At 41.9% G+C, this 22,916-nt stretch overlaps 1 protein-coding gene across 11 annotated transcripts in view; it reads right to left on the bottom strand.

Annotated features, from left to right (window-relative positions):
* The window catches only part of GRIP1 (glutamate receptor interacting protein 1), a 560,288-nt gene that overhangs the window by 100,978 nt on the left and 436,394 nt on the right, over positions 1 to 22,916 (bottom strand). For all 11 annotated transcript variants that reach the window (XM_048835827.2, XM_075124374.1, XM_048835829.2 and 8 more), the window contains 5 exons: positions 20,247 to 20,382; positions 19,118 to 19,263; positions 15,348 to 15,431; positions 14,246 to 14,321; positions 12,726 to 12,871 (listed from right to left, as the gene is read on the bottom strand). In XM_048835827.2, coding sequence (XP_048691784.1) covers positions 12,726 to 12,871; positions 14,246 to 14,321; positions 15,348 to 15,431; positions 19,118 to 19,263; positions 20,247 to 20,382 — 588 coding nt within the window. The remainder of the gene's footprint in view (positions 1 to 12,725; positions 12,872 to 14,245; positions 14,322 to 15,347; positions 15,432 to 19,117; positions 19,264 to 20,246; positions 20,383 to 22,916) is intronic.

Raw genomic sequence — 22,916 nt, 5'->3', positions numbered from 1 at the left:
GGGTAGAGCACATATTTTTCTCTAACTTAATTCTTAGAAATTGGTTGAACCATTTTGGGTGAAATTTTCCCAAAAAATCAGCCTGAGGCAGACACTCAATATGGAAAATATCAGCCCAAATGTTTAAAGTTTGAAAAAGTTATAAGCAACTGAAAACAGGGGAAGTGTCCGGCAACCTTCATAATAGGCAGTGCTACCATCCTCACCTATAATAAAGAGAACGTATACATTATAATTAAGGCTGCAAGTTTGCCATGGAGGTCACGGATTTTGGCTTTGCAGTTGGCTTTTAATGTAAACAAGGCAGCTGACACCTGCCTACCATTCTCTGACAAACTAAAGAATGACAGAATACACTGTGTGAGACAAACCAGCAACATGAACACTTCTCTGTGATTTATAACATCAAAGGCAGATATTTGAAATCTGGTCTGTTACATGAAAACCTGAAACTTAAATGAAATTCACAGTAGCTGCCAATGTATCAGTTTCTCAAGTATGCTTTAGGTAAGGGTTTGTGCACTGTTCTAACTCCACATGAAAACGGGGGTGGACTATAAAAGTTGTCTCGAAGCTGGCAATTTGATACATCTACATCCTGTCCTCAAGTTAGTGCTAATGACCCACAAGAGAGAAATCCTGATTAAATTATAAGCACAGAACGTTAAAGCACAATATTCTCTTTTCTTGATAAGAAACAAATGGAGTCTTTTAACATTACAGGTTTCAGAGTAACAGCCGTGTTAGTCTGTATTCGCAAAAAGAAAAGGAGTACTTGTGGCACCTTAGAGACTAACCAATTTATTTGAGCATGAGCTTTCGTGAGCTACAGCTCACTTCATCGGATGCATACTGTGGAAACTGCAGAAGACAGTATATACACACAGAGAATATGAAACAATACCTCCTCCCACCGCACTCTCCTGCTGGTAATAGCTTATCTAAAGTGATCATCAAGTTGGGCCATTTCCAGAAATTCCAGGTATTGTTTCATGGTCTCTGTGAATATAATGTCTTCTGCAGTTTCCACAGTATGCATCCGATGAAGCGAGCTGTAGCTCACGAAAGCTCATGCTCAAATAAATTGGTTAGTCTCTAAGGTGCCACAAGTACTCCTTTTCTTTTTAACATTACGTTATCTTTGCGGACACTATTCATACCACATATAGAGTGAGGTGGTTTTGGTTGTGTTTTTAAAGTGCACCACAATTAAGTCCTCAGCAATGCAGTCAGGGGGGCGTTCCCCCACCCCCCTAATATCCTTGCCAGACACAGCCAGCAAAAGCGCTCGTGCTGATGCAGTTATACCAGCAAATATGTTCTGTTGATGGTATAGCTTATTTCTTTTGGGAACTAGTTTAACCTATACCAGCAAAAAACCCCTCTTTTGCCAATCTGGGCTGTCCCCACACTGGGTGGGGGGGTTGTTGATATAGTTGTACCAGGATAACTATGATGGCAAACTCCTTCAAATGTAGACAAGACCATACTCTTTGTCCATTGGGGCCTCATCTAAAGGCCACTGAAGTCAACAGACCATTGAAGTCTTCCTTTCCAACATGCAGGAATTCTATTCCATCCTTAGTCCTTGGTCTCCTGGTTTGCTGCAGTGTCACTAAGCCAGCTCCAGTGGCTGACATTTTTTAATTAGATTTTTCTGATTATAGAGCTTCTCCTGCACTGAACTGTATTCTATGTTGAGACATTTTTTTAATCTTTGAGATGCTTAATTATCAGCCTGCCTTTGTGACATCATGATATTTTTGCCCTGAATTTAAGCACTTCATCTGCCTTGCTCAATTATTTTTTAGACTCTCATAAACTGAGAGGACTTATTATGCCAATTAGTTTGGTTTTATCCAACTCAGTAAGTAACAGATGAGCCATCCTAAAGAATGAACATTTGTTTAATCTCCACTGAGGTTTAGATGTGTGCGTATGGTTGGGACTGCAGCCCTCTTTCCTGCTACTCTTCCCACCCCCATGCCCAGCATATCAGGATAGTCTTCATTCAAAGTGGCGAGACATCTAATTAATCCTTTCCCCACCTGTGGCACTACAATTATACTTCATACAAGATATGGAAAGAGGACATTTTTCTCTAACCAGTAAGGCAAATTCCTTGTAGAAGACATTCTTCAGGCTGGAGGATTGCTCGCATATACCTGCTGGAAGCAGGCAGCAATTCCATGCCTATTCTAAAAGGCTTAAAAGTTAGCAGCTATAATGCTAACACCAACCAAACAGAATGCATGCTCTTCATTTTTAAAGGTGGGTGGTTTCATCCAGGTTGGCAGATGTCTACCTAAGAGAAAATAAACAGTACAAATATATCCACACTCTCATATGGGACATCCACCAAATAGGAAGATTGCTGGGAAGTAGCAAGCAGTGGAACGACAACAAAGAAAATGAGTTGAAATTAAAAACTTGAGATAACTACATACTCATCTATTTTATAGATCCCATCCAAAAACTGTTACAATGGAGTTAAGATTGAGAGTGCATATCAGTCATTTAACGTGAAATATATTACCTGGATGCTGTTGTTATCCCCAAAACAAGCACTATAAACCCAGGAAATTCAGAGTAAAGGTTAAACCAAAGAGAAATCCAAACATCCTAGGGTTTGGAAACGCACAGTTAGAGCACCCAAACAATTTTAACTTTGCCTTGTTGAAACACCATGCAACAACCTATTATTAGGATTAAAGCATTTCAGTCGTTGTGGTCCCAGATTAGATTCAACTACTTTATAGAGACACATTGGCGTTTTTTCCCCACTCATGCATGACTACAAGGCACAGTTAAAGAGTTACAGATAGCTAAACAATGGATACCTCAGAGACTTGAGAGACCTGAGAGGCACAGGTTGGGCTAGGCTAGGCTTTTCTTCTAGTGCTTTGTACAAGCACTTTTCAAAGACAGACCCAGAACCCTGAATTCAATCTTTATATAAAGAGCAGAGGTTGAGTTTTAATTACCTTTAGTTACCCTGCCTCAGTGTGTGTAGCTGGCAGGTGAAACTAAGTTACACTGCTGCGGAATACTTGAGAGAAAGCAGCACAATAAAAATGGTAGGCTGGCAAAGCCACATTAGCACTGATGTAGCTCTTCAGAGGCGTAGGTGCTGATACCTCCAGGGCCAACTGGTTGTAGGGAGGATAGCAGGTGAGACACTGTGCTCAGAAATGACAGGTTTCAGAGGAACAGCCGTGTTAGTCTGTATTCGCAAAAAGAAAAGGAGTACTTGTGGCACCTTAGAGACTAACCAATTTATTTGAGCATGAGCTTTTGTGAGCTACAGCTCACTTCATCAGATGAAGTGAGCTGTAGCTCACGAAAGCTCATGCTCAAATAAATTGGTTAGTCTCTAAGGTGCCACAAGTACTCCTTTTCTTTGTGCTCAGAAAAGCTTTTCCCGGGAGTGAAATGAAAATTAAATGAAAATGAGAAGTTCTCCAAAACCGTTATTTCTTTTAGTAACGAGAGAGGCAGAGGGCAGCTGTTTCACACGGGTTGCTGCCTGCATCTCATTGAGGAATACAGAAACTTTAATTGGCACCCAAAAAGTCAGACCAGCTCCCTTCAGAGGACATGGGAAGACATACCAGCAGTCCTCCACAGAGACAGATGCTCTGCATGAAAAAATGCTACGTACTTTACATTGAATTTTCAAAAAATCAGACAATATTTAGATCAGCACTAGATAGTACGGGTTCTAACTTCCTAATGAATCTTTGAAAGCAGATGTCTTCACTTCTCTGTGTCCAACTTAACAGAAAGTATAGCACAGAACAACATTTTTCTATTATAAATGGCTCTCTAAATAGAATGAATCCCTCTTCTCTCTTATTATTTCAGATAATGAAACTTTATTTTTACTTATTCTGTAATAATAAAATGTTATTTCACCTTTACAGTTTTTCTCTCATACAGAACAATGTTCATGAAGTGGCATTTAATGAGCCTTTGGTTTCCAAAGTCCTAGAGAGAAATGTTAATTGGGCCCGTTAGAATCATTTGTAAGCTATAAGATACCACTGAACTCTTTTTACTTCTCTTCAGGGACAATTGTGAAGTTTTATAAAGAAAAAAAATGCCGTAAGTGTAAAAGGTAAAGATTCCTCCCTGTTTTTCAGTAATCATCTACTCACAGACATGGACAACGAATTAGAACAACAAACAAAAGTAGACAACAAATGAGAAAGCCAAGTGAATTTAGCAGATCCAGTATAACACATGGAGTTTGTAACACCATCTATTACTAAGGTTGCCTGACGCTTCCCATTATAAGACCCTGTTTTCTGTTGTTTATAACTTTGCCAAACTATTTGGGCTGAAATTTTCCATGCTAGATGTCTGCCTGAGGCTGTTATTTATTAATTATTACTTTTGAAAACGTCAGCTAAAATAATTCTGCCATTTCTGAGAACGAGGCTAGGGGAAAAAACATTGTTCTGCCCATTTTCAAAAGTTTTGTCAGCCTTTACATTGAAAATCTCTAGCACCCCCATGCCTTTGAGCAGAGACTTGAAATTTGGAAAGGAGTTGCCTTTGTGTCAGGGACATCTGTTTGGCCATCCTCATGAAAACTGCCTGAATGTGGACAAGTTATAAGTCCTTGAAAAATTGCAATTTGCACATGCCCACTAGAGACGACTTAGCGTCTAGCACAGGGGTTGGCAACCTTTCAGAAGAGGTGTGCTGAGTCTTCATTTATTCACCCTAATTTAAGGTTTCGTGTGCCGGTAATACATTTTAACGTTTTTAGAAGGTCTCGCCCTATAAGTCTATATTATGTAACTAAACTATTGTTGTATGTAAAGTAAACAAGATTTTTAAAATGTTTAAGAAGCTTCATAAGTTAAAATGCAGATCTTATCAGTTTAATGCCGTGGTTCTTAACCTGGGGTGCACATACCCCCTGGGGGTTCGAGATATGAGAGATTTTTTTAGAAGGTAAATCATCGAAAACACAAGTTAAGCACAGGCACATAAGTACAACTACTTTGTTTCATCAAACCTCTGTATTTATTAACGTTATACATTTTTTAACGATTACTGTAATATACAAAGTTTTTAAGTTTTCAAGTTTTTAAGCTAATTGTAGTGTAATTTTTGATAAGTGCTGCAGAGCGCTGGGCCCAGGCCAGGAGCAGAGCCCTGGGCTGGCTGCCGGTACCCCAAGCTGGCAGGAGGGCTGAGCAGGACTGGAGGCCTGGACCCTGGCTGGCAGGAGGCCGGGCGGCTGGAACCCCAGACCAGCAGCGAAGTGAGCGGGGCCGGCAGCTGGTACCCCAGGCTGGCAGCAGACTGAGCAGGGCAGATGGCCGGGACCCCAGCTGGTAAGGGACCGGTGGCCGGAACCCCAGACTGTCAGCGGGCTGAGCTGGGTGGCGGACATAACCCCAGACTGGCAGCGGCTCACCTGCTGCCGGTCTAGGGTTCAGCCGGCTCCTGCCAGCCAGGGTCCCAGACACCGGCCCCGTTCAGCCTGTTGCCGGCCAGGGGTTCCGTTCACTCAGGACGGCAGTGGGCTGAGCGGGGCCAGCGGCCAAGACCCTGGCTGGCAAGGGGCCAGCGGCTGGAACTCCAGACCATCAGTGGGCTGAGTGAGGCCAGCGGACAGAATCCCAGACTGGCAGCGGGCTGAGCGGCTCATCCCGCCGCCGGTCTGGGGTTCTGTCCGCCGGCTCCTGCCAGCTGGGGTCCTGGCCGCTGGCCCTGCTCAGCCTGCCGCCAGCCTGGGGTTCCATACACCCAGGCAGCCAGCGGGCTGAGCAGAGCCAGCAGCTGGGACCCCGGCTGGCAGCAGTGTGTCAGTAAAAATCGGTATGCATGCCGCAGGTTGCCGACCCCTCGTCTAGCACCTAAATTCTCCAAAGATTCTGTCTGCACTGGGGATGCTCCATTCTGGTGCTGAGCAAGACTTTCCCTGCAACTGCACCTCTGGGCTGCTGTGAGCCATGCCAGATCCTGATCCTGGTACCTGAACTAGAAGCAGGGAACCTGTCTCCTGTGCTCTCAGGATATGCCTACAGGGATAAAAAAACCTGCAGCTGGCCCGCGTCAGCTGTCTTGGTCTCATGGGGCTCATGGTCTAGGGCTGAAAACTTGCTGTGTAGATGTTTGAGCTCGAGCTGGAGCCTGAGCTCCGGGACTCTGTGGGGGGTGGAAGGTCCCAGAGCCCAGGCTCCAGCCCAAGCCCAAATGTCCACACCACAATTTTTAGCCCCACATCCTGAGTCCCACAAGCCCGAGTCAGCCAACCTCAGTCAGCCAAGGTCTTTTATCCCTGTGTAGACTTTCCCTCAATGACATCCCCTTCCCCGCCCTGCTGGGCTCAGGCAATAAGGAAGAAGCTGCCTGATTTGCATGTGAAGGAGAGAAGAGCCAGACCTGCCAGTGGGAATAGAGGTGGGAGCAGATTTAAACAGGGATCCTTGGGGTGGAGGGAAGACTGGGACTGGAAGAGGGAAACCGGGACTGGTAGCTGGGGTGGGTAGGAGACTGGGACTTGCACTGGAACCTGGGGTGAGGGGGACGGGGGGGGAGACTGGGAGTTGAGGGGAGAGATTGCGGCTGGCTGGTCAAACAGACTGGGACAAGGAGCCGTAGATGGGACACTGAGACTGGATGAGGAACCTGGGGAGGGAGACCGGGACAACAGGCAACCTTAGCAGTGGCATTTCCTAACTTTTATGTGCTTGACTTTGCAAACTTAATAGTGTTCTTTGAATGTAGGGGGACTTTTTTCAGTGTGTAATGATAACTAGGCAGATTAATATTTCAGCTCCTAAGGCTACTCTGACAATAACAGTAGTTTTCAGTATAAATTTGACACACATAGCGAGTCTGCCCCTGAAGGGACACATGAGAGATAATGTACTTTAAAGGATCAGCAAAAAGAACAGGAGTACTTGTGGCACCTTAGAGACTAACAAATTTATTAGAGCATAAGCTTTCATGGGCTACAGCCCACTTCATCGGATGCATAGAATGGAACGTACAGTAAGAAGATATATATATACATACAGATAAGTTGGAAGTTGCCATACACACTGTGAGAGGCTAATTAGTTAAGATGAGCTATTATCAGCAGGAGAAAAAAACTTTTGTAGTGATAATCAAGATGGCCCATTTAGACAGTTGACAAGAAGGTGTGAGGATACTTAACTTAGGGAAATAGATTTAAAGGATCAGATAATTTGCATTTAGAGTACCATGGGATCCAGGCCTTTTCACAGTGCGGCTATTAGCAGTCTCTTTCAAATGCCAGATCCCTGTCCATGCGTCATGCCAAAGTTTTTAATAGACTCAATCTTTGTTAACTTTAAGTTTTTAACAAAACAGGGGGGGCCAATGCAGCGTATAGGACCTGCACCGGGCCCTTGGCTCCCCCAGCTCACGGTGTCTTGCCAAATTCATAACCTTTGCAAGGGTCCTGGCTCCTCCCATTGCTGCAAAGATTTGCAGAGTCCCCAGCTCCTTTGGCTTCCCCTTAATCTGTAGAATTTGGGGGCTCTAAAAGTTCCTCAGGACTCTAGATCCTTTGCTTTATGATGCTCTGTGACGCTGAAGAGCAATCCCCAGGGTTCCTTTTTCTTCTTCACATCTTGCCCTGAACTCGTTTCTAAAAGTGTTCTTCAGGTTGTATAGATTACACAACATGCCTCTTGGACCATGCAGATGCTAGACAGTGCCCTTTCTGCCAGGTGGGTCCTTAGTAAGTCTTTATAAAGAGTTACTAAATAACAAGGCAGATTTTTGTAAATGTATCCTTTTAAAACTGTGATTGCTCTTCATGTATTTTATGCACCAAATCTTTTAGCTAAAGTGACTCAATAGGTAAGACACTAGATAGAATATTTTAAAAAGTGTAATTGTAAAGCACTGATAACTTTAAAATATTATGAGTACCTGTCTTCAAACTTTCCAGAAAACAAGCAGATTAGTATTTTCCCCTGTGTAAAGTATTTAAGGGCGTAAACATCATGTTCATCTCAGAACCTTGGGTGCAGCTTTGGTAAAGGAGCTGCTACTCAGTGGCTCTATAGTCAGAGTGATTTTTAAAGACCTAGAACTCAAAATCAGCTTGGCCAATTTCATTGTCATTTCACAGGAAACAATTGTTGCTTCCCACTGTTCAATGAAACTATTGCTACAAACAAATAAGTACTGTAATTGCTAGACAAACAAGTCAAATATGCAAGTTAGAATCCTGTTCCTTTAGTTCTAGAAACGAGAATACAGGTCCCTACTACTTGAGCTAAGAGGAAGCCTCTATTACAGAGGTAGGTTATAGAAGGATCTTTATGTTCTCTCACAGCTGCAGCCCGCCACCTAATGCACATTCAGACACTATAATCTAACAAATGATAATATTTTTGCTTAATTACAACCTCTTTACTGCAAAGATTCCCTATGCAGGAATTGTCAAGGAGCTGTAACAAGGTAAACAGCTTGAAGGGGCAACAATAAGCTATATTTTAGTTAGAGTTGCACAAAAATGTTAGATAGAGATCAAAATTCTAAATCACGGTACTATTTTTATGTCCTGAAATCTAAGCAGATTGATTTATTTTCTTCAAACTTTTCAGAAATGTTTTCATTAGCTTTCAGAGTAAATATAGTAATTATAATTATGTAATTCAGATGTTCTTGAAAAGCCTGAAGAGCATCTTCCCTATTTTGCTCAATATCAAAGAAAACTATTGATAAACTTTTATTCCTCGTCTTGGATGGGGACAGTGGGATTCTTAATTTGGAACTCGTGTCAATATCTTGTTTTGTGACTATAGTGGCACTTTTACAGGATTTCTCATCTGTGCCCAAAAAATCTCTGAAATCCAGCTTCTCCTTGAAGAAAACGTGAGCTCCAGATTTATTTCCTTGGGAAAGCATAATTTAGTGCTCATCCACTATCTAAAATAAACCATTATGAAACTCACTTGGCTAACTACAGTACAATATTTCTAGCTTGAACAATTTGAGGACTTAGTTCAATCTAACGCACTAATTCTCCATGTAGAGATCGTGCTTCTACCCTATACACCATGTCCTCTAAAAACAGATACATTCCAGTGCAGAACAACAAGATTCACTGGGAAAAAATGTCCCCTGTGTATTATCTCACAAAGCCAATTGACTTGGCTCATATGTTTTCCTCTTCCTGAAGAGATTTTTAAATCACTCATTGATAAGAAAGTGCAGTTAATCTCCCGTCAATGGCTTAATCTAAGGACTACCGTGAAAAATGAAAAAGCCATAAAACCCATGCAGTTTATACTATCTCTGCAAGATACTAAATTTAGTGTGAGAGTTTCATACCCTACTCCTGAGCAGACACACATGGACTTGCAGCATTATTTATTTCTCATAAAATCAGAAATATCTGTGGTCTCCCCTAAATCTTATAAGCAACCATCTTGTTTTATCATCAAAACAGAATGAGATGGTTTTGGGAAAAGAAAGACACCTGGCAGATTGCCATCTCTACTCCTCCAGAACATTTCTATGCTCTGAATTCACTGTAAAGACAGTTTTCCTCCAGCTGTCACTGTAGCACACATTTTCCTATCATTTTCAGAGATGAATCTATTATTTCTTATTATTTCAAAGTCCTCTAGAAACTATATCCTAATGTCCTCCATGAATCAGTCTTTTAAACAAGACACATTTCCAAAGAAGAAACAACATGCAGATAGTATCCCTTTCATGTTGGTAGGTTGACAAGCTTCTTTGCCCAACTCAGCAAGGCACTTAGGCATGTGAGTAACTTTAAGCACATGCATAGTCCCATAAAGTTCAATGCAGCTGGAGGGCCTTCAAGAAGAAAGTGACATGGTCTGATCAACAGGCAAGGAATGCTATTACCATTATTGGTATTACACTAGTGCTTAGAGCCCCAACTCAGATCAGGGCCCCATTGTGTTCGGCTACGTACAGACAAACAGGAAGAGGCAGTCCCTGCCCTATGCGGTTTACAATCTAAACAGACCGGGGGGGCAGGGAAGAGAGGCACAGATAGCATGTCTATACTGCATTGTAAACCCAGGTCAATGGGATTCGAGCTTGTGAACTTGGTGTTTTCAAGCCCATGCTTGAGCGTCCACACTGCACGGTAAATCTGGGCTTACAATTACTGGATCTGGGTCTCTCAGCCATGCTAACATATCCATACTGCACTATGCAGACCTTCTGACTCAGCTCTCAGGCTTGAGCTGCATCCACACTGCCAAATGACAGGGAGACTCAGGCTCTGATCCACCTCCCCAGCAGGGTCCTAGGACTCACTTCAGACTGATTTGTGTGTGGATGGAAGAGGGGTTTGGACTCAAACCTGAGTAAGAGCCTGGGCTTAGTGTGCAGTGTACACACAGCTAAAGAGATGAAGTGACTCGCCAAAGATGAAAGTGTAATATAGTAGAACCTCAGAGTTACGAACACCTCAGGATTGGAGGTCGTTCGTAACTCTGAAATGTTCATAACTTTGAACAAAACATTATGCTTGTTCTTTCAAAAGTTTACAACTGAACATTGACTTAATATGGCTTTGAAACTTTACTATGCAGAAGAAAAATGCTGCTTTTAACCATCTTAATTTAAATGAAACAAGTACAGAAACAGTTTTCTTACCCTGTCAAATCTTTTTTTAAACTTTCCCTTTATTTTTTTAGTAGTTTACTTTTAACGCAGTACTGTTCTGTACAGTATTTGCTTCTGGGTCTCTGCTGCCTGACTGCATACTTCTGGTTCCAAATGAGGCATGTGGTTGACTGGTCAGTTCATAACTCTGGTGTTTGTAACTCTGAGATTCTAGTGTACTGGCCGACAGTACAATACCACCCTACTCTGACTGTGAAGTATGTGATGGTGGTGGTGGAGGAGAGGGTGCAGGAGAAGCCAAAGAGCCATCATTCTATTCACCTCTCGGGGCTGTCAAGGCACTCTGCACAGCCAGTATGTGGTCAGGACTCATTGCCTTCTGAGCATCGCCAGCTGGAGATGCCTGGAGCCAGGAGAAAATTCGTTCTCAGTGCAGTCTTGTCCTCTACCAAGCCTGTACAAATTTCAGAGAAAATACTCTCTGGATTTGAAGCTAGTCCTGTCCAGTACACAGAGGAGTGCGGAGAGGGCACATCCTCTGAAATGGGGACCCAGCTGGAGGCTTAGGTCTTGACCCAAAGCCCACTGAAATCAATGGGAGTCTTTCCATTGACTTCCATTAGCTCTGGATAAAGCCCACAGAGCATTCCCGAGTATTTTTAAATGATTATTTTTAGGTGGAGAACAAAATGAATCTGGTTTCAATTGTGATGCCAGATATCATTGATTTATCCAGACAAGCACCAAAGGTGAAAGGGCAGATGCTTGGACACACCTGACCTCTACTCCTCTATAGCCTCAACATCACCTACATTCATGTTTTCTCCAGAGAAGTTCTCCACCCAAATGGCTGAGCTACCACCTCCTTTCTGGCTGTGGGGCCATTGTGGGTCTCCAGCAGAAACTATCCAAGGCCACCACTGCTTTGCTGATAGTGGAGGGAGCAGATGAATAAATGAGAGTATATGCTATGTGAAGAAAAAGTACTTCCAGAAGTAAGAGAGCTGTTCTAGGATAAACACCTGTCTGAAGTTTTATTTCTAAATGTCAGTCTTTTCCAAAGCCTGGGCATTTGAATCCATGCTACGTGGCAAAATTCAAATAGGTCACTTTCCTACAAGGCAGGAACAGAACGAGGCAGCTGAGGAGGAATGGATGACGAAAGGCTCCCAAAGAGAGTGGAGATGCTTCAGTTCAGCTGATTGTCTTTCCTGCCTACTGCTGCTGTTGATCCTGCACTTTGTGATGTGCACAGCATGTTTCAGAATATGTCTTAACCAGCCAGGAATGTAATGGCAGGGGCAGACATGGGCCAAGTTTAGTCAAATTTCTCTGTACTATATAAAGGCAGAAAATCGATATATTAGTATTTCTACAGTGTCATGGGTGTGCACACTGCCGTACAAACATATGCTGATATAAAAAGGCAAGCTCCCCATCATCAAGAGCCTTCAATCTAAGTGATACAAATGAGGGTGATGGAACGTCTCTCCAAAAGCAGATGAAACATCTGTTCAAAACTCTGCTGTAAAAAAAAAAAAAAAAAAAAAAAATCTACTGTGTCTCACATTCTGGCCGTGTTCAGCCCCTCGTCAAATATCTTCACTGGATTCCTGTTGCATCCTGTATCAAAATTCAAGCTCATTTTGCATCTCACAGTTTATCTCCTTCCTACCTCCTTCTGCTCTCTCACACACCTTCTTTGCACAACCGTTTCAGATATTGGTGGTTGCATGACTTTTGCCATCGTGATGGCAGCTACACTGGCAAAATAAAATAAGGACTCCTGCTACAACAAGTAAACCTCCCATTTGTGCAATCTGGATAGAAATGCTTACACACTTTATCTACTTTGTACAAATGTAAGGTAGTCACTGAGAGAGTTCCTTTCCTAGGATCCACAGGATGGTTTCACTGTACAAACCATGAAATATCAAGTCTCTAAATTACAATACTGCTCACTTCTCCATGAAACAAAAAATATTTATGAGAAGGTGCTGATGGGAATATCTGAGGTATAACAGGTCATAACCAATTTTGAAGTAGCTTATCAGGAATGGATAGCAGAATGTCACAGATGGTTGCCAGAACTAAAGCTCAGAATTTCAACATACCCATTACTGAGACATCATATTCTATCAGCAGAGTCGCTTCCTGTCCACACTGTTTCAGTATACTCATGGCTTCAGCATGTGACGTTCCAAGGAGTCGAATTCCATCAACACTCAGCAACCTGTCACCAGGTTTGATTGTGCCCTCTCTGAAGAGAAATTAAAGGAACAGTCCTTATTAATTTAATATCAGGTAGTTTGGAGATAATAGCCACTTATGCAAAGCAATTCACTCACGTCCCTTTTGACATCTATCCCACTTGACTTTACTCTTAATATTTACTTTGACAGTAAAAATGTTCAAGGGTCATTGTGAAAAAGAAATGGCTTTAATCGGAAAATCAGTGATGGGAAAAACTACCCATCACTAAATAATCAAGTCACAGTGGACTGCTATTAGGTATTGTTTTTTTATAATATGCTCTCTCTCTCTCTCTCTCTCTCTCTCACACACACACTCATGAAAAAGCAGATTGCTAACTGTAAGGGATCACCTCCTGATTTTCATCCCTCAACACCATTTGGACAGTTCTCTTCTTCCCCGCTTGCTATCTGAAAGAAAATTGGCTAGCAATGCCATGTACTCTTGTAGGCATATATCACAACATATCCTGAATTATAAGAGGAAATGAAAGTATTCCTATTCTTAACCCAGGTTTCAGAGAAAAGGGCAGGGAGGGAGAGAAACAGAAAAAAAAAGACGACGGATCTCTTGAACTTTTGTTATTTATTAATTTTAGCCAGAGACAAAATTTCTAAGCATAAGCCAGAGAACTCAGCATCCTTTAAAGAAACTGTGCGTTTAGTTCCTTTAGTGTTTTAAGGACACCAGTGCCATTTCTGAAAATGTAACTGACATATAGAATCACTCATCAAAATAGCTTTTTTCTCCTTTTTTTACAGACATGGGATTTATATATATGTATATACAGAGAGAGAGAGAGAGAGAGAAAATATGCTAATAGGGCCACATCCTAAACTCCTTACTCAGGACTGATTGAGTGGGAGAGTGGGAGTTAAGCCTTGGAAAGGACTGAGCATGAATGCAGGTCAGGATTGGCTCTAATGTTTGCCCAGAAAAAAACCCCACACATCTAGATCATTTGTTTCTGTAGTGCAAGAGAAATACATTTTGAAATACAGTGTGGAATTAAACTGTACATTAAGGTTGCACTATGCATCAAAAGGTTGTTTGAAAGCTGTGAAGAGCACGCGATAATCCCATCATAGCATTTTTTTAGGATTTCTAATTCATCTCTCTCTTTATGTATATATATTTTAAGTGTGTGACAGGCAATTCTGAAACAAGCAGCTTAGTCTCTTAATTAAAATTCATGCTATGTTATCATGCGCCAACTTCCTATGGTTGCCTATTGTTATTACAATGAAATGCATAATTTTTTAATTTCAAAGGATTGGTTTTGAATGTGTCTATTGTACTCCACAGATGTCTGCCTTAACTTCTGCCCCAGACAATCTAACCTTTCTCTCTTTCTCTTGCTACAGAGGAAAATGAATTGTACCTGTCAGCAGGTCCTCCAGGTCTAACACATGTTATTACAACAGGACGAGATTTATTTCTTTCATCATGTGCTCCACCTAGAAAAGGGAATAAAACACCCTCGTACTTTTTTTTTTTTTTTAAATGAAAACTCATTTCCAAAATACAATTCCAAAGGTTTGCAGCATGCACACTTACAGACTGGTTAGAAAAGCAAGAATGATTAAGCCACTGAAATACACCTACATAGCTGCATATGTGGATAGTGCTATGCTAGTTTAGAATACAGGTGATTCCTACTCTACTGCTCCAAAAGAATTGGATTTGTTAAATGGGGATATTAATTTCTTAACCCCCCACCCCCAAATTCATTCCTTTTTTGTTCTCAGTACACCCTCTTTACGCCAACATTAGCACTAGGTATCCTGGATACTTTGCTGTACCAGGGAGGGGAAAATCTGTACTTAGAAGAGCACAACAATGACCACTGGGAGACCCCACGCATTGAAAAAGACCCAGGACACTGCTTTCCCTGAAGTTAGGGTTCTGTTACAGGTTCCATGGCCTGCAATGTACAGGAGGACAGACTAGTAGATCATGATGGCCCCTTCGGACATTGAAGTCTATGAGCTAATAAACTCCTACAATTTACCATAGGAGTGTCATTGTCTAAAAGCTGCATACAAATTTTCTGTTCTCTAATTCAGCGTGAAGACTCTCATTCTACTATAGAGACTGGGGATGTTTCTCAACTATAAATCAAATTTTAATAGCTAGCTTATACAAATAGTGTATAAGATATCTCCTTTAAGAGCCCTGATCCCATTGCAAATGGCAAACTTCCTATTTACTTCACTGGGACCAGGATTTGGCCGTGTGCGACCCAAAGTCAGGTATGTTATTGGCATAGTGGATTCATTACTATTGCTCCATAAATAAAAATGTATATCAGTTCATAAACACAGTACATTAAGTACAGAAGAAATCATGCATTAATCACACAGGATTTACAAACCGTAGACAACAAATCTTGAAATATGATTGCATGGTATCATAAAAACTTATTGCTATTTTGCTTGTGTTCATCTAGAAATTCAGATTATTCATGTTTAGAGATAACTTACCTCGTATTACAAACCCAAAAGTGTTCCCTTCTTTATGTAAAGTAACTTCCACCGTTCTAAATATGACACCCGATCCTTGTACAGCTGAAAGATTTAAAAGAAAAGCTTTGTCTAATTATACTCATAGCTCTGCACTGCTTCCAAGCAAGCTCTTACATTTCTGATCATACAACTGGAAGAATTCAACTACAAAATATAGTGTTTAAAAGCTGTAATTTAACTATTTTAACTTACTGAGAACATTGTAGATCAGATCTTTAGCTAGTATAAACTGGCATAGACCCACTGAGTTCAATGGAGAGCGATTCCACCTGACAGCCACTGAGGGATCTGGCTCTCCGTGTTTGAAGGTCTACATTGCCCACTCCTTTTAGCAGTGTGTAGAGTACATATACTACACACCCGCCTAGCACAGGTATAAATAGCAGTGTAGATGGGGAGGTACTGCCTAGGCAATCAGATAAGGACATGCCTGAACCCTGTAGGTATGCACCCTACTTGGTCAGGCAGTGCTTCTCAGCTGCTTCCACCCCCCAAACTCTTCCCCCCGTCCCGCCCCATACACTGCTATTTTTTGCAGTGTAATGTTCTGCTGCCTCTCCACTGCTGGAGTCCTTCTCTATTGCAGGAAAAGGGTCCAGCAGTTCCTTGTGGCAGGGAAAGGCTCCAGCAGCAGGGAGCTAGCTGTCAGAGCCTTTCCCCACGGCAGTGAAAGACTCCAGCAGCAGGGAAAACCTCTGGCAGGGCAGAGGCAATGGAAAGGCTCTGGCAGTTCCCCACTGATGAACCTGTCCTCACTTCCTCACCCCAGACAGAGCCTTTCACTGATGCGTGCATCTACACACCATAGCATGGACACAGCCTGCTTTTCACTACACTGTGTTGTTATACATGCCCTACTTGCCATGCCAGGGGTGTGCACTGAGGGACAAAGATATCAAGTCAATTGCTTGAGGTCAGTTAAAGAGTCAGTTGCTCAACCCAGAACCCTTTACTCTTGTTGCTCAAAAGGTATAATCAAGATTTTTAGGATACAAATCTCACCAACATTAAGCTTATTTTTTTGACACTGCAAAATCAGTTGTTTCCAGAGGCCTGTTGAAATCAGTTGAAAGGGCTGGTGCATAAACCAAGATGGTTAGGGACAATAAGCCATTGTATGAAAGTCGAAGATGTTGTTGTTAAGAAACAAAAAGCCATTTACATTTAATTGCTAATAGAAAAAAACTTTGGAAGAAGTGGGGAATTCACTGTTTCCAAAAAACGCAAAAATCAACAGGAGGAACATTTGCAAGTTTCTACCAGGGTCTTACAAACAAGGGAGCACACAAGGAATTAAAAAATTACTTAACAGCATTGTTCCATGTTGGACTTGCAATTAGCATTGCTGCAGTGTAAATAGTTAAAAGGTCAGGATGCTGTTAATAAAGGCCATACTAAAGGTCTCTGTGGACAGAGGGGACAAAATACTGGTGCATCCACGAAATACAGAGAGGGGTCCCTCACCTACATATTGGGTTCTGTGCAAAATGGAAGGTGTGGACAGGAATAATGGGAGTACCATTCTCTGCAGCACTGACCCCGTCACAAGGATTCTGTGAGTAAATTAATGCTTACTCCATCATTACTACTCCACTGGGGGGTGCCCCCACAGTCTGAAACCACAACTACCCCATCTCCCCCAGTAGTGCAGTTTCAGTATGCTGGGGGGATGACAAGGTCTGCAAAGCATAAGTTGATATACAGAAATATTCCTACTATATTACAAGGCATAGAACATAGAACATTCAGTGGATGTCTACAGGGATAGCTAGGATGCTATTATTTAGTCTCGTTACCAGCTACATTTGCACAAAGAGGTCAGAAATTCTGAAAACTTAAATGAATGGTTATGGTTACCACTATAACATAGCATGACAGACACACATTTCAACTGACCAACATATACCAACAGTGCCTAAACTAGAAATTAGATTTGGTTAGCTTCAAAAGACAAAAAATGCTAGTAAAATAACCACATGCACTGCTTAATTTATTTAATTCAAATATCCTAATTCGGAACACGAAGTTCAGTTATCCTCAACAACCACTAATCAAATTCAAAATTCAAATTCAAAGCACATTAAGGAAGCTGCCAAAAGTTCATAAAAAAATACTTCAATAATTAGAGTTAATTACCAGCAGCTAGAACACAATGGGGTTCATTAACCCTTGCCCCTTGAGGCACCATAATGCATCAGGAATGTAGAGAGATCAATGGGATGCTCTGCTTCCAGTATGCTGCAACCCTTTGTTCAGGCAGAAAAGTCCTAGCAAGCTGGTTCTGCAGGTCTTCCTGCCTTTTCTTGCCCAGCATCCGTGAAAACAGACCTTTCCTACCTGATGGGTGATATGAGGGAGCACCTACTTTTCGTAGTCGGCTGTCAGAGCTTCAGCCGCTAGCCTTATGCCAGCCAGCTGCCACTAACAGTCCCTCCAATTCCAGTCCCCACCGTTCCATCTCACCATCACTCCAACTACCACTACCCACCCGATTCCTCCCAACTGCCACTAATTCTCTCCCTCTCTCACACACAGACCTTAAAAAAACTGGGGATGGATGGGCTAAGGAAAGAGGGAAGGAAGATGTTAAGTAGGTCTGCACGTACTTTTTTTCATAACACCACCCAAATTAGGTAAAGTCAGCTAGCTTTGGGTGTCAACATGAACTTGAATCTTGGAGTCCATTTTGGACAGCTTAAGGTCCTCCATTCACTCACTCAACCACACAGCTCCCAGCACATCTCCCCGTCTGCTTAAAACAACTCTCCATGCCTGATGTCTTCAGGGGGCAGGTGATCTGCTGGCCAGCTCTCTCCCTCACTCTTAGACTCACCCTTTCCCCCATGACTAAACTCTTTAGGGAGGGACCATCTGGTCCACATCATCCCTCTTGCCTCTTCTGTAGTTTGCCTATTATACCAGTGCAACCTAACATACCTCTGAGCCTCAATCTGAGGTAGAGGTCAGTGAGGTGGCAGAGACACAAAGAACAGCAATGTTTGTACACTGAGAGGCAGGCAGGTCTCCTATCACCCAGAAAACCCTTATCATGAATCTGTTGAGGGTTTGGACTTGAAGAGGACAGGAGGGGGAAAGGAGTGAGTTGGCAGTCCCTGACGATGTTATGGGGTGAGCAGGTCACTCCTCAATCATGACCCCAGAAGTCACAAAGGTAAGGTATTCAGCAGAGAGGGCTTTGTGGGGCTATATGCATGGAAGGGGACTGCATCTTAAAAGGAGGAAGGCAGGGGCACTGGTAAAACTAATGGGCGCTATTATCTTCTTGAGATATCTTACTGCTAAAACAAAAAGATGGAGAGGAACTGAAGACAGAAGTACAGGGGCAACAGGAAACAAAAGTGGAGGTTCGAGTTCCTGTTCTCTTCCCCCACCCTACTCCATAGCTGTCTTGCCTCTGAATATATCAGATGTATTTCCCAATACCCTCAGTTAATGGTCATCTCCAAAGTTATGGGGAAGCAGTGAATAAGAAGTAGGTACAAACTGTTTACGTTGCCTGTATTTGAAAGCTGACTTTCAATGCGACTTGTGCTCCTCAGCCATTTAGTCAATTTTGAAAATCCACACTACATAATCATTTGATTTGACCATTTCTGCACTCTGCAATAATTGTAGTGGAAACACACATTTTTAAAACCTCTTATTGAAAATGTATGTTCTGTTATTCTTTGTGTAAGATGATTTCAGTTTACGCGTCCATTACTTACAGACTGGAGGGAGCTCATACTCCACTTCGAGAACAACCCTCTCGCCAACATTCTTGAGGAGGCTGATGATTTCGTCATGGCGAAATTTTGTCAGGTTGATTCCATTCACAGATTTGATGTAGTCTCCCACATCCAGCTGGTCACTTCTGCAACAGACACATGTTATCTTCCATAAACTTGTATGCCATGTTGCCAGATTAGCAGACTTGCTTTCAATTACATTTTTAGTGTTGATAAAAATGAATCTTGCCACACAACTAAATTCAACCAAGCAAAACCCTTCTTGTGCTGATTTTCCAAATAGCAGAGTGACATTTCAAGAATTTAATCTAATATAATACATAAAATATATACAAAGAAGAGAAGTATTAGAGTCTTAAATTTTGATGTAGGAAATCAGGAATGCATAACCATGCCAGTTACAGTACTCAGCTATACCTGGGATGATTTCTCTTCCTTCATGTGCTCTTTTAACCTCCCTCCCCCGCCCCACACACACACCACCCGCCACCTCTCTCTGCTTGGGCTACTGCCAGAAGTATTTTCTGGACAAGTTATTGCCTCCACAGCCAACATCACAACTACAGCAGGTAAGCCAGAGCCCATCGGCACATATTCTGCTCAGTTACTTGGAATGATTTGCCTTAAACTGGGTCTCTCCAGCTGCATCTCCCCCCAGTAACAACTTGTTCCGCTTTCTCTGTAGCCAGTGAACTATGGTGTTTTTTTTAAAAAAATCTTCAATAAACAGGTCATCAACAGTCGTTTGAAACTATAATACCACCTTATCTGAGCTTTTCAACTATATTTTTTCCTTAACATTATATATAGTGTGTTTTTGTAGGTTTTATTCGAGGACAACAATTCATTAAATTTAAACCATTTATAAGAAATTAAATTATTCTTGAAATGATGCATCATCAGTATTTCTGGCTTTTTATCAGAGCAGCCTTGAGGGACGCAACGGTTCAACTACTACTGAAATGTTTCTTATATGCTTCTCTGCTCTGATGTGCTGCCTTACAGATGCTGGTAGTCACTCATTTATTAGTGACCTTTTTGATGTGGTATGTATTTTTTTGAAGCAATCACATCTTATAATGTATTTTGTGGCTTGAGAAGTGGTTACCTAGCAGCGATTCCTCCTTGACGAAGGTTAGATACTCTTGGTTTCCCATCCTTGTCAATTCCACCCGATACCGTAAGCCCTAGGGTGGTGCCTTCTTTTTTCATTAATTCAACTATTGTTGAGCCCTTGTATTCCTCTGTTGAAAGAAAATTATTGGCATTATTAAAATTTAAATAGTATCACAGATGTTGCTTTTTTTTTTTTAAAACTATTTCACCTACCTCCCAAGGAAGTAATTTTGTATTTTAATAGTGAAAAATGTGTATATCTGCCTGCTTTTTATATTACAATTCACAGGCTTGGGCCACAGGGCTCTATGTATAGATAAATCTGATGTAGATATTCCATAACAGGTTATTAAAAAATGCACCAATAGGCTAGTATACTCCAGACCGATAAATACAAAGTGTGCCAAGGCTTACATAAAAGGTAATTTTTCTGTATTCTATTTCACATTCTCAAATCACTTTCTTTTCTTTGATTTCTCTTTCTAAAACCAAGGTTTAAATTATACACTTTTGTTGGATAACAAATTGCTGGGATAAAATAAATAGCGAGCAAATGATGTAACTGAATTTTGGATCCAGACTAATTTTGAGGCCATTACTATATGTCAATGCTAACCAGAATAATCAGGCATAATAAGATTTCAGGAAGAAATAAAATGTATCAGGTCCAATCAGTTCTCTCTCTAAGGTAAACAGAGTTCCACTTTCATCTACGGATGAAAGGTGTTTGTTAAATGCTATTCTAACTGTTATTAATGTAAGATCCAGTTCTGTCAGCTTTATATTGAGTATCACCTTTCTCTACAAATAGTCTGACTGATATTAACGGGACACTTGCAGAGTCAAGTGCTAATCCTATGATTAAGGGTGGTAGAATCTGGCTCATAAGTGTCCAATAATGCCATACAGAATGCCTTGTCTTCTAAAGCCTGATTTTGAAAGGTAGCCTCAAATATAATTATTTGGGCACAATTTTGCACCCACAATTGCCAATGCACAATCAGAGGTTGAATGGGGTCCCATTTACAGGCAGGGCCTCAAGATACACAGACTTAAGTAATTAGCCTCTCACAGTTTGTATGGTAACTTCCAACTTGTCTGTATGTATATATATATATCTTACTATATGTTCCATTCTATGCATCCGATGAAGTGGGCTGTAGCCCACGAAAGCTTGTGCTCTAATACATTTGTTAGTCTCTAAGGTGCCACAAGTACTCCTGTTCTTTTTGTGGATACAGACTAACACAGCTACTACTCTGAGCCTTATAAATGTGTGTTTTAAAAGTAGTGGGGTGTATCTACAACAAAGTGTATCATAATAGTCAGTGAGACTCCTCAAAATGCACTGAAAAACGTATCCCCGTAAATCAATACATTCTAGCCCTAGGAGACACCATGGAACAAAATATTGCTGTGCTTTTTTTCCCCTTTATAAAAATCTGAGAGTGAATTTAGTGCCCATGAAAGTAAGTTAATGGTGGTACTAGCCTGAGCCAAGCATATTGTGCATTTGTCTGGATAGGATGTAAGATTCTTTATAGAGCAGTGCCGATGCAATATCGTTGACCTGTAAACATCCCTGCTATTCCAGTCCTAAGAGAGAGGAGGAGACTGGCAATTGTGGCCAATTGTGCGGTTGTTTATAAGGATGTGCACAAATGAGGACAAGGAAAGGTCTGCCAGCCTTATTTTAATTCGCAACTAATATGGGAACTGAAATTAGAAAAGAAAGTTCTATTATTTGTCGAACTTCAGAGTGGAATAAAGGACATGAGTTTAGAAAATTCAATGAATCGTAGCCTAAGGCTGAACATACTTATAGTTCTATTTTCCATAATCAGCTATAATAGAGACCTCAGTGGGTTAGGTAGCTTAGTGGTTTGTGCCCTTAGTACCAACTCCACCCCGTGGGCAGGTCTTGTAGTCCAGGACCTCTTTTAATCAGAAGTGCAGTGAGGTGGACAGCGGTAGGGGAGCCCAGGTCTGCTCACTCCACCAAGCTGTGACCCAGGGCCAAAGGAGGGTCAGCAGTGTCTGGTCCCCACAGGTACCCTCCAAGTTACCCTCCCTAGGCCTCTTCCTACTGTCTGCTGTTCTTCCCCAGCTTCCAGTTCAACATGATGTGAAAAGAAAAAGCTGCTGAGACACAGAACAGGATGTTCCTCTCCTTTGAATTCTTGAGATAGCACAACTCTGAGTCTGACATTGGATGCATCTGTTTGGAGAATAAAGGGTTTTGAGAAGTCTGGGTGGAATAGTACTAGCTCCCGGGTCAACTGGTCTTGTAGTGTACTAAATGCCTCGCCACAGCTTTTGGTCCAATGGCCCCTTTTAGTGAGCTCTCCTTCACCAGGTCTGTCAAAGGGGCAGCAATGGTCGTGAAGTTTGGGATGTACTATCACTAGTACCCCACTAATTCCCCCAAATGCCGGACTTGCTTTTTTGTGGAAGGGATGGGGCAGCCCTTTAGGGCTTGGTCTTTGTCCACCAGGGTTTGTAGCTGCCCTCCTCCCATCACAATATACTCTGGGTAGGTGACTTCTTGGGTCGCCAGCCAACACTTGGTTGTGTTTACCATCAAACCTGCCTTCTTGAGAGCCCGTAACACCGCACCAATGTGCCTCATATGCTCAGCCCAGCTCTCACTGTACATGACAAT

The sequence above is a fragment of the Caretta caretta genome, chromosome 1 (genome assembly GCF_965140235.1).
Source record: "Caretta caretta isolate rCarCar2 chromosome 1, rCarCar1.hap1, whole genome shotgun sequence".
In the NCBI taxonomy this organism is placed as follows: domain Eukaryota; kingdom Metazoa; phylum Chordata; order Testudines; family Cheloniidae; genus Caretta; species Caretta caretta.
The sequence above is the reverse complement of the archived record's forward strand: the minus strand, read 5'-3'. Positions and strand labels throughout refer to the sequence as shown.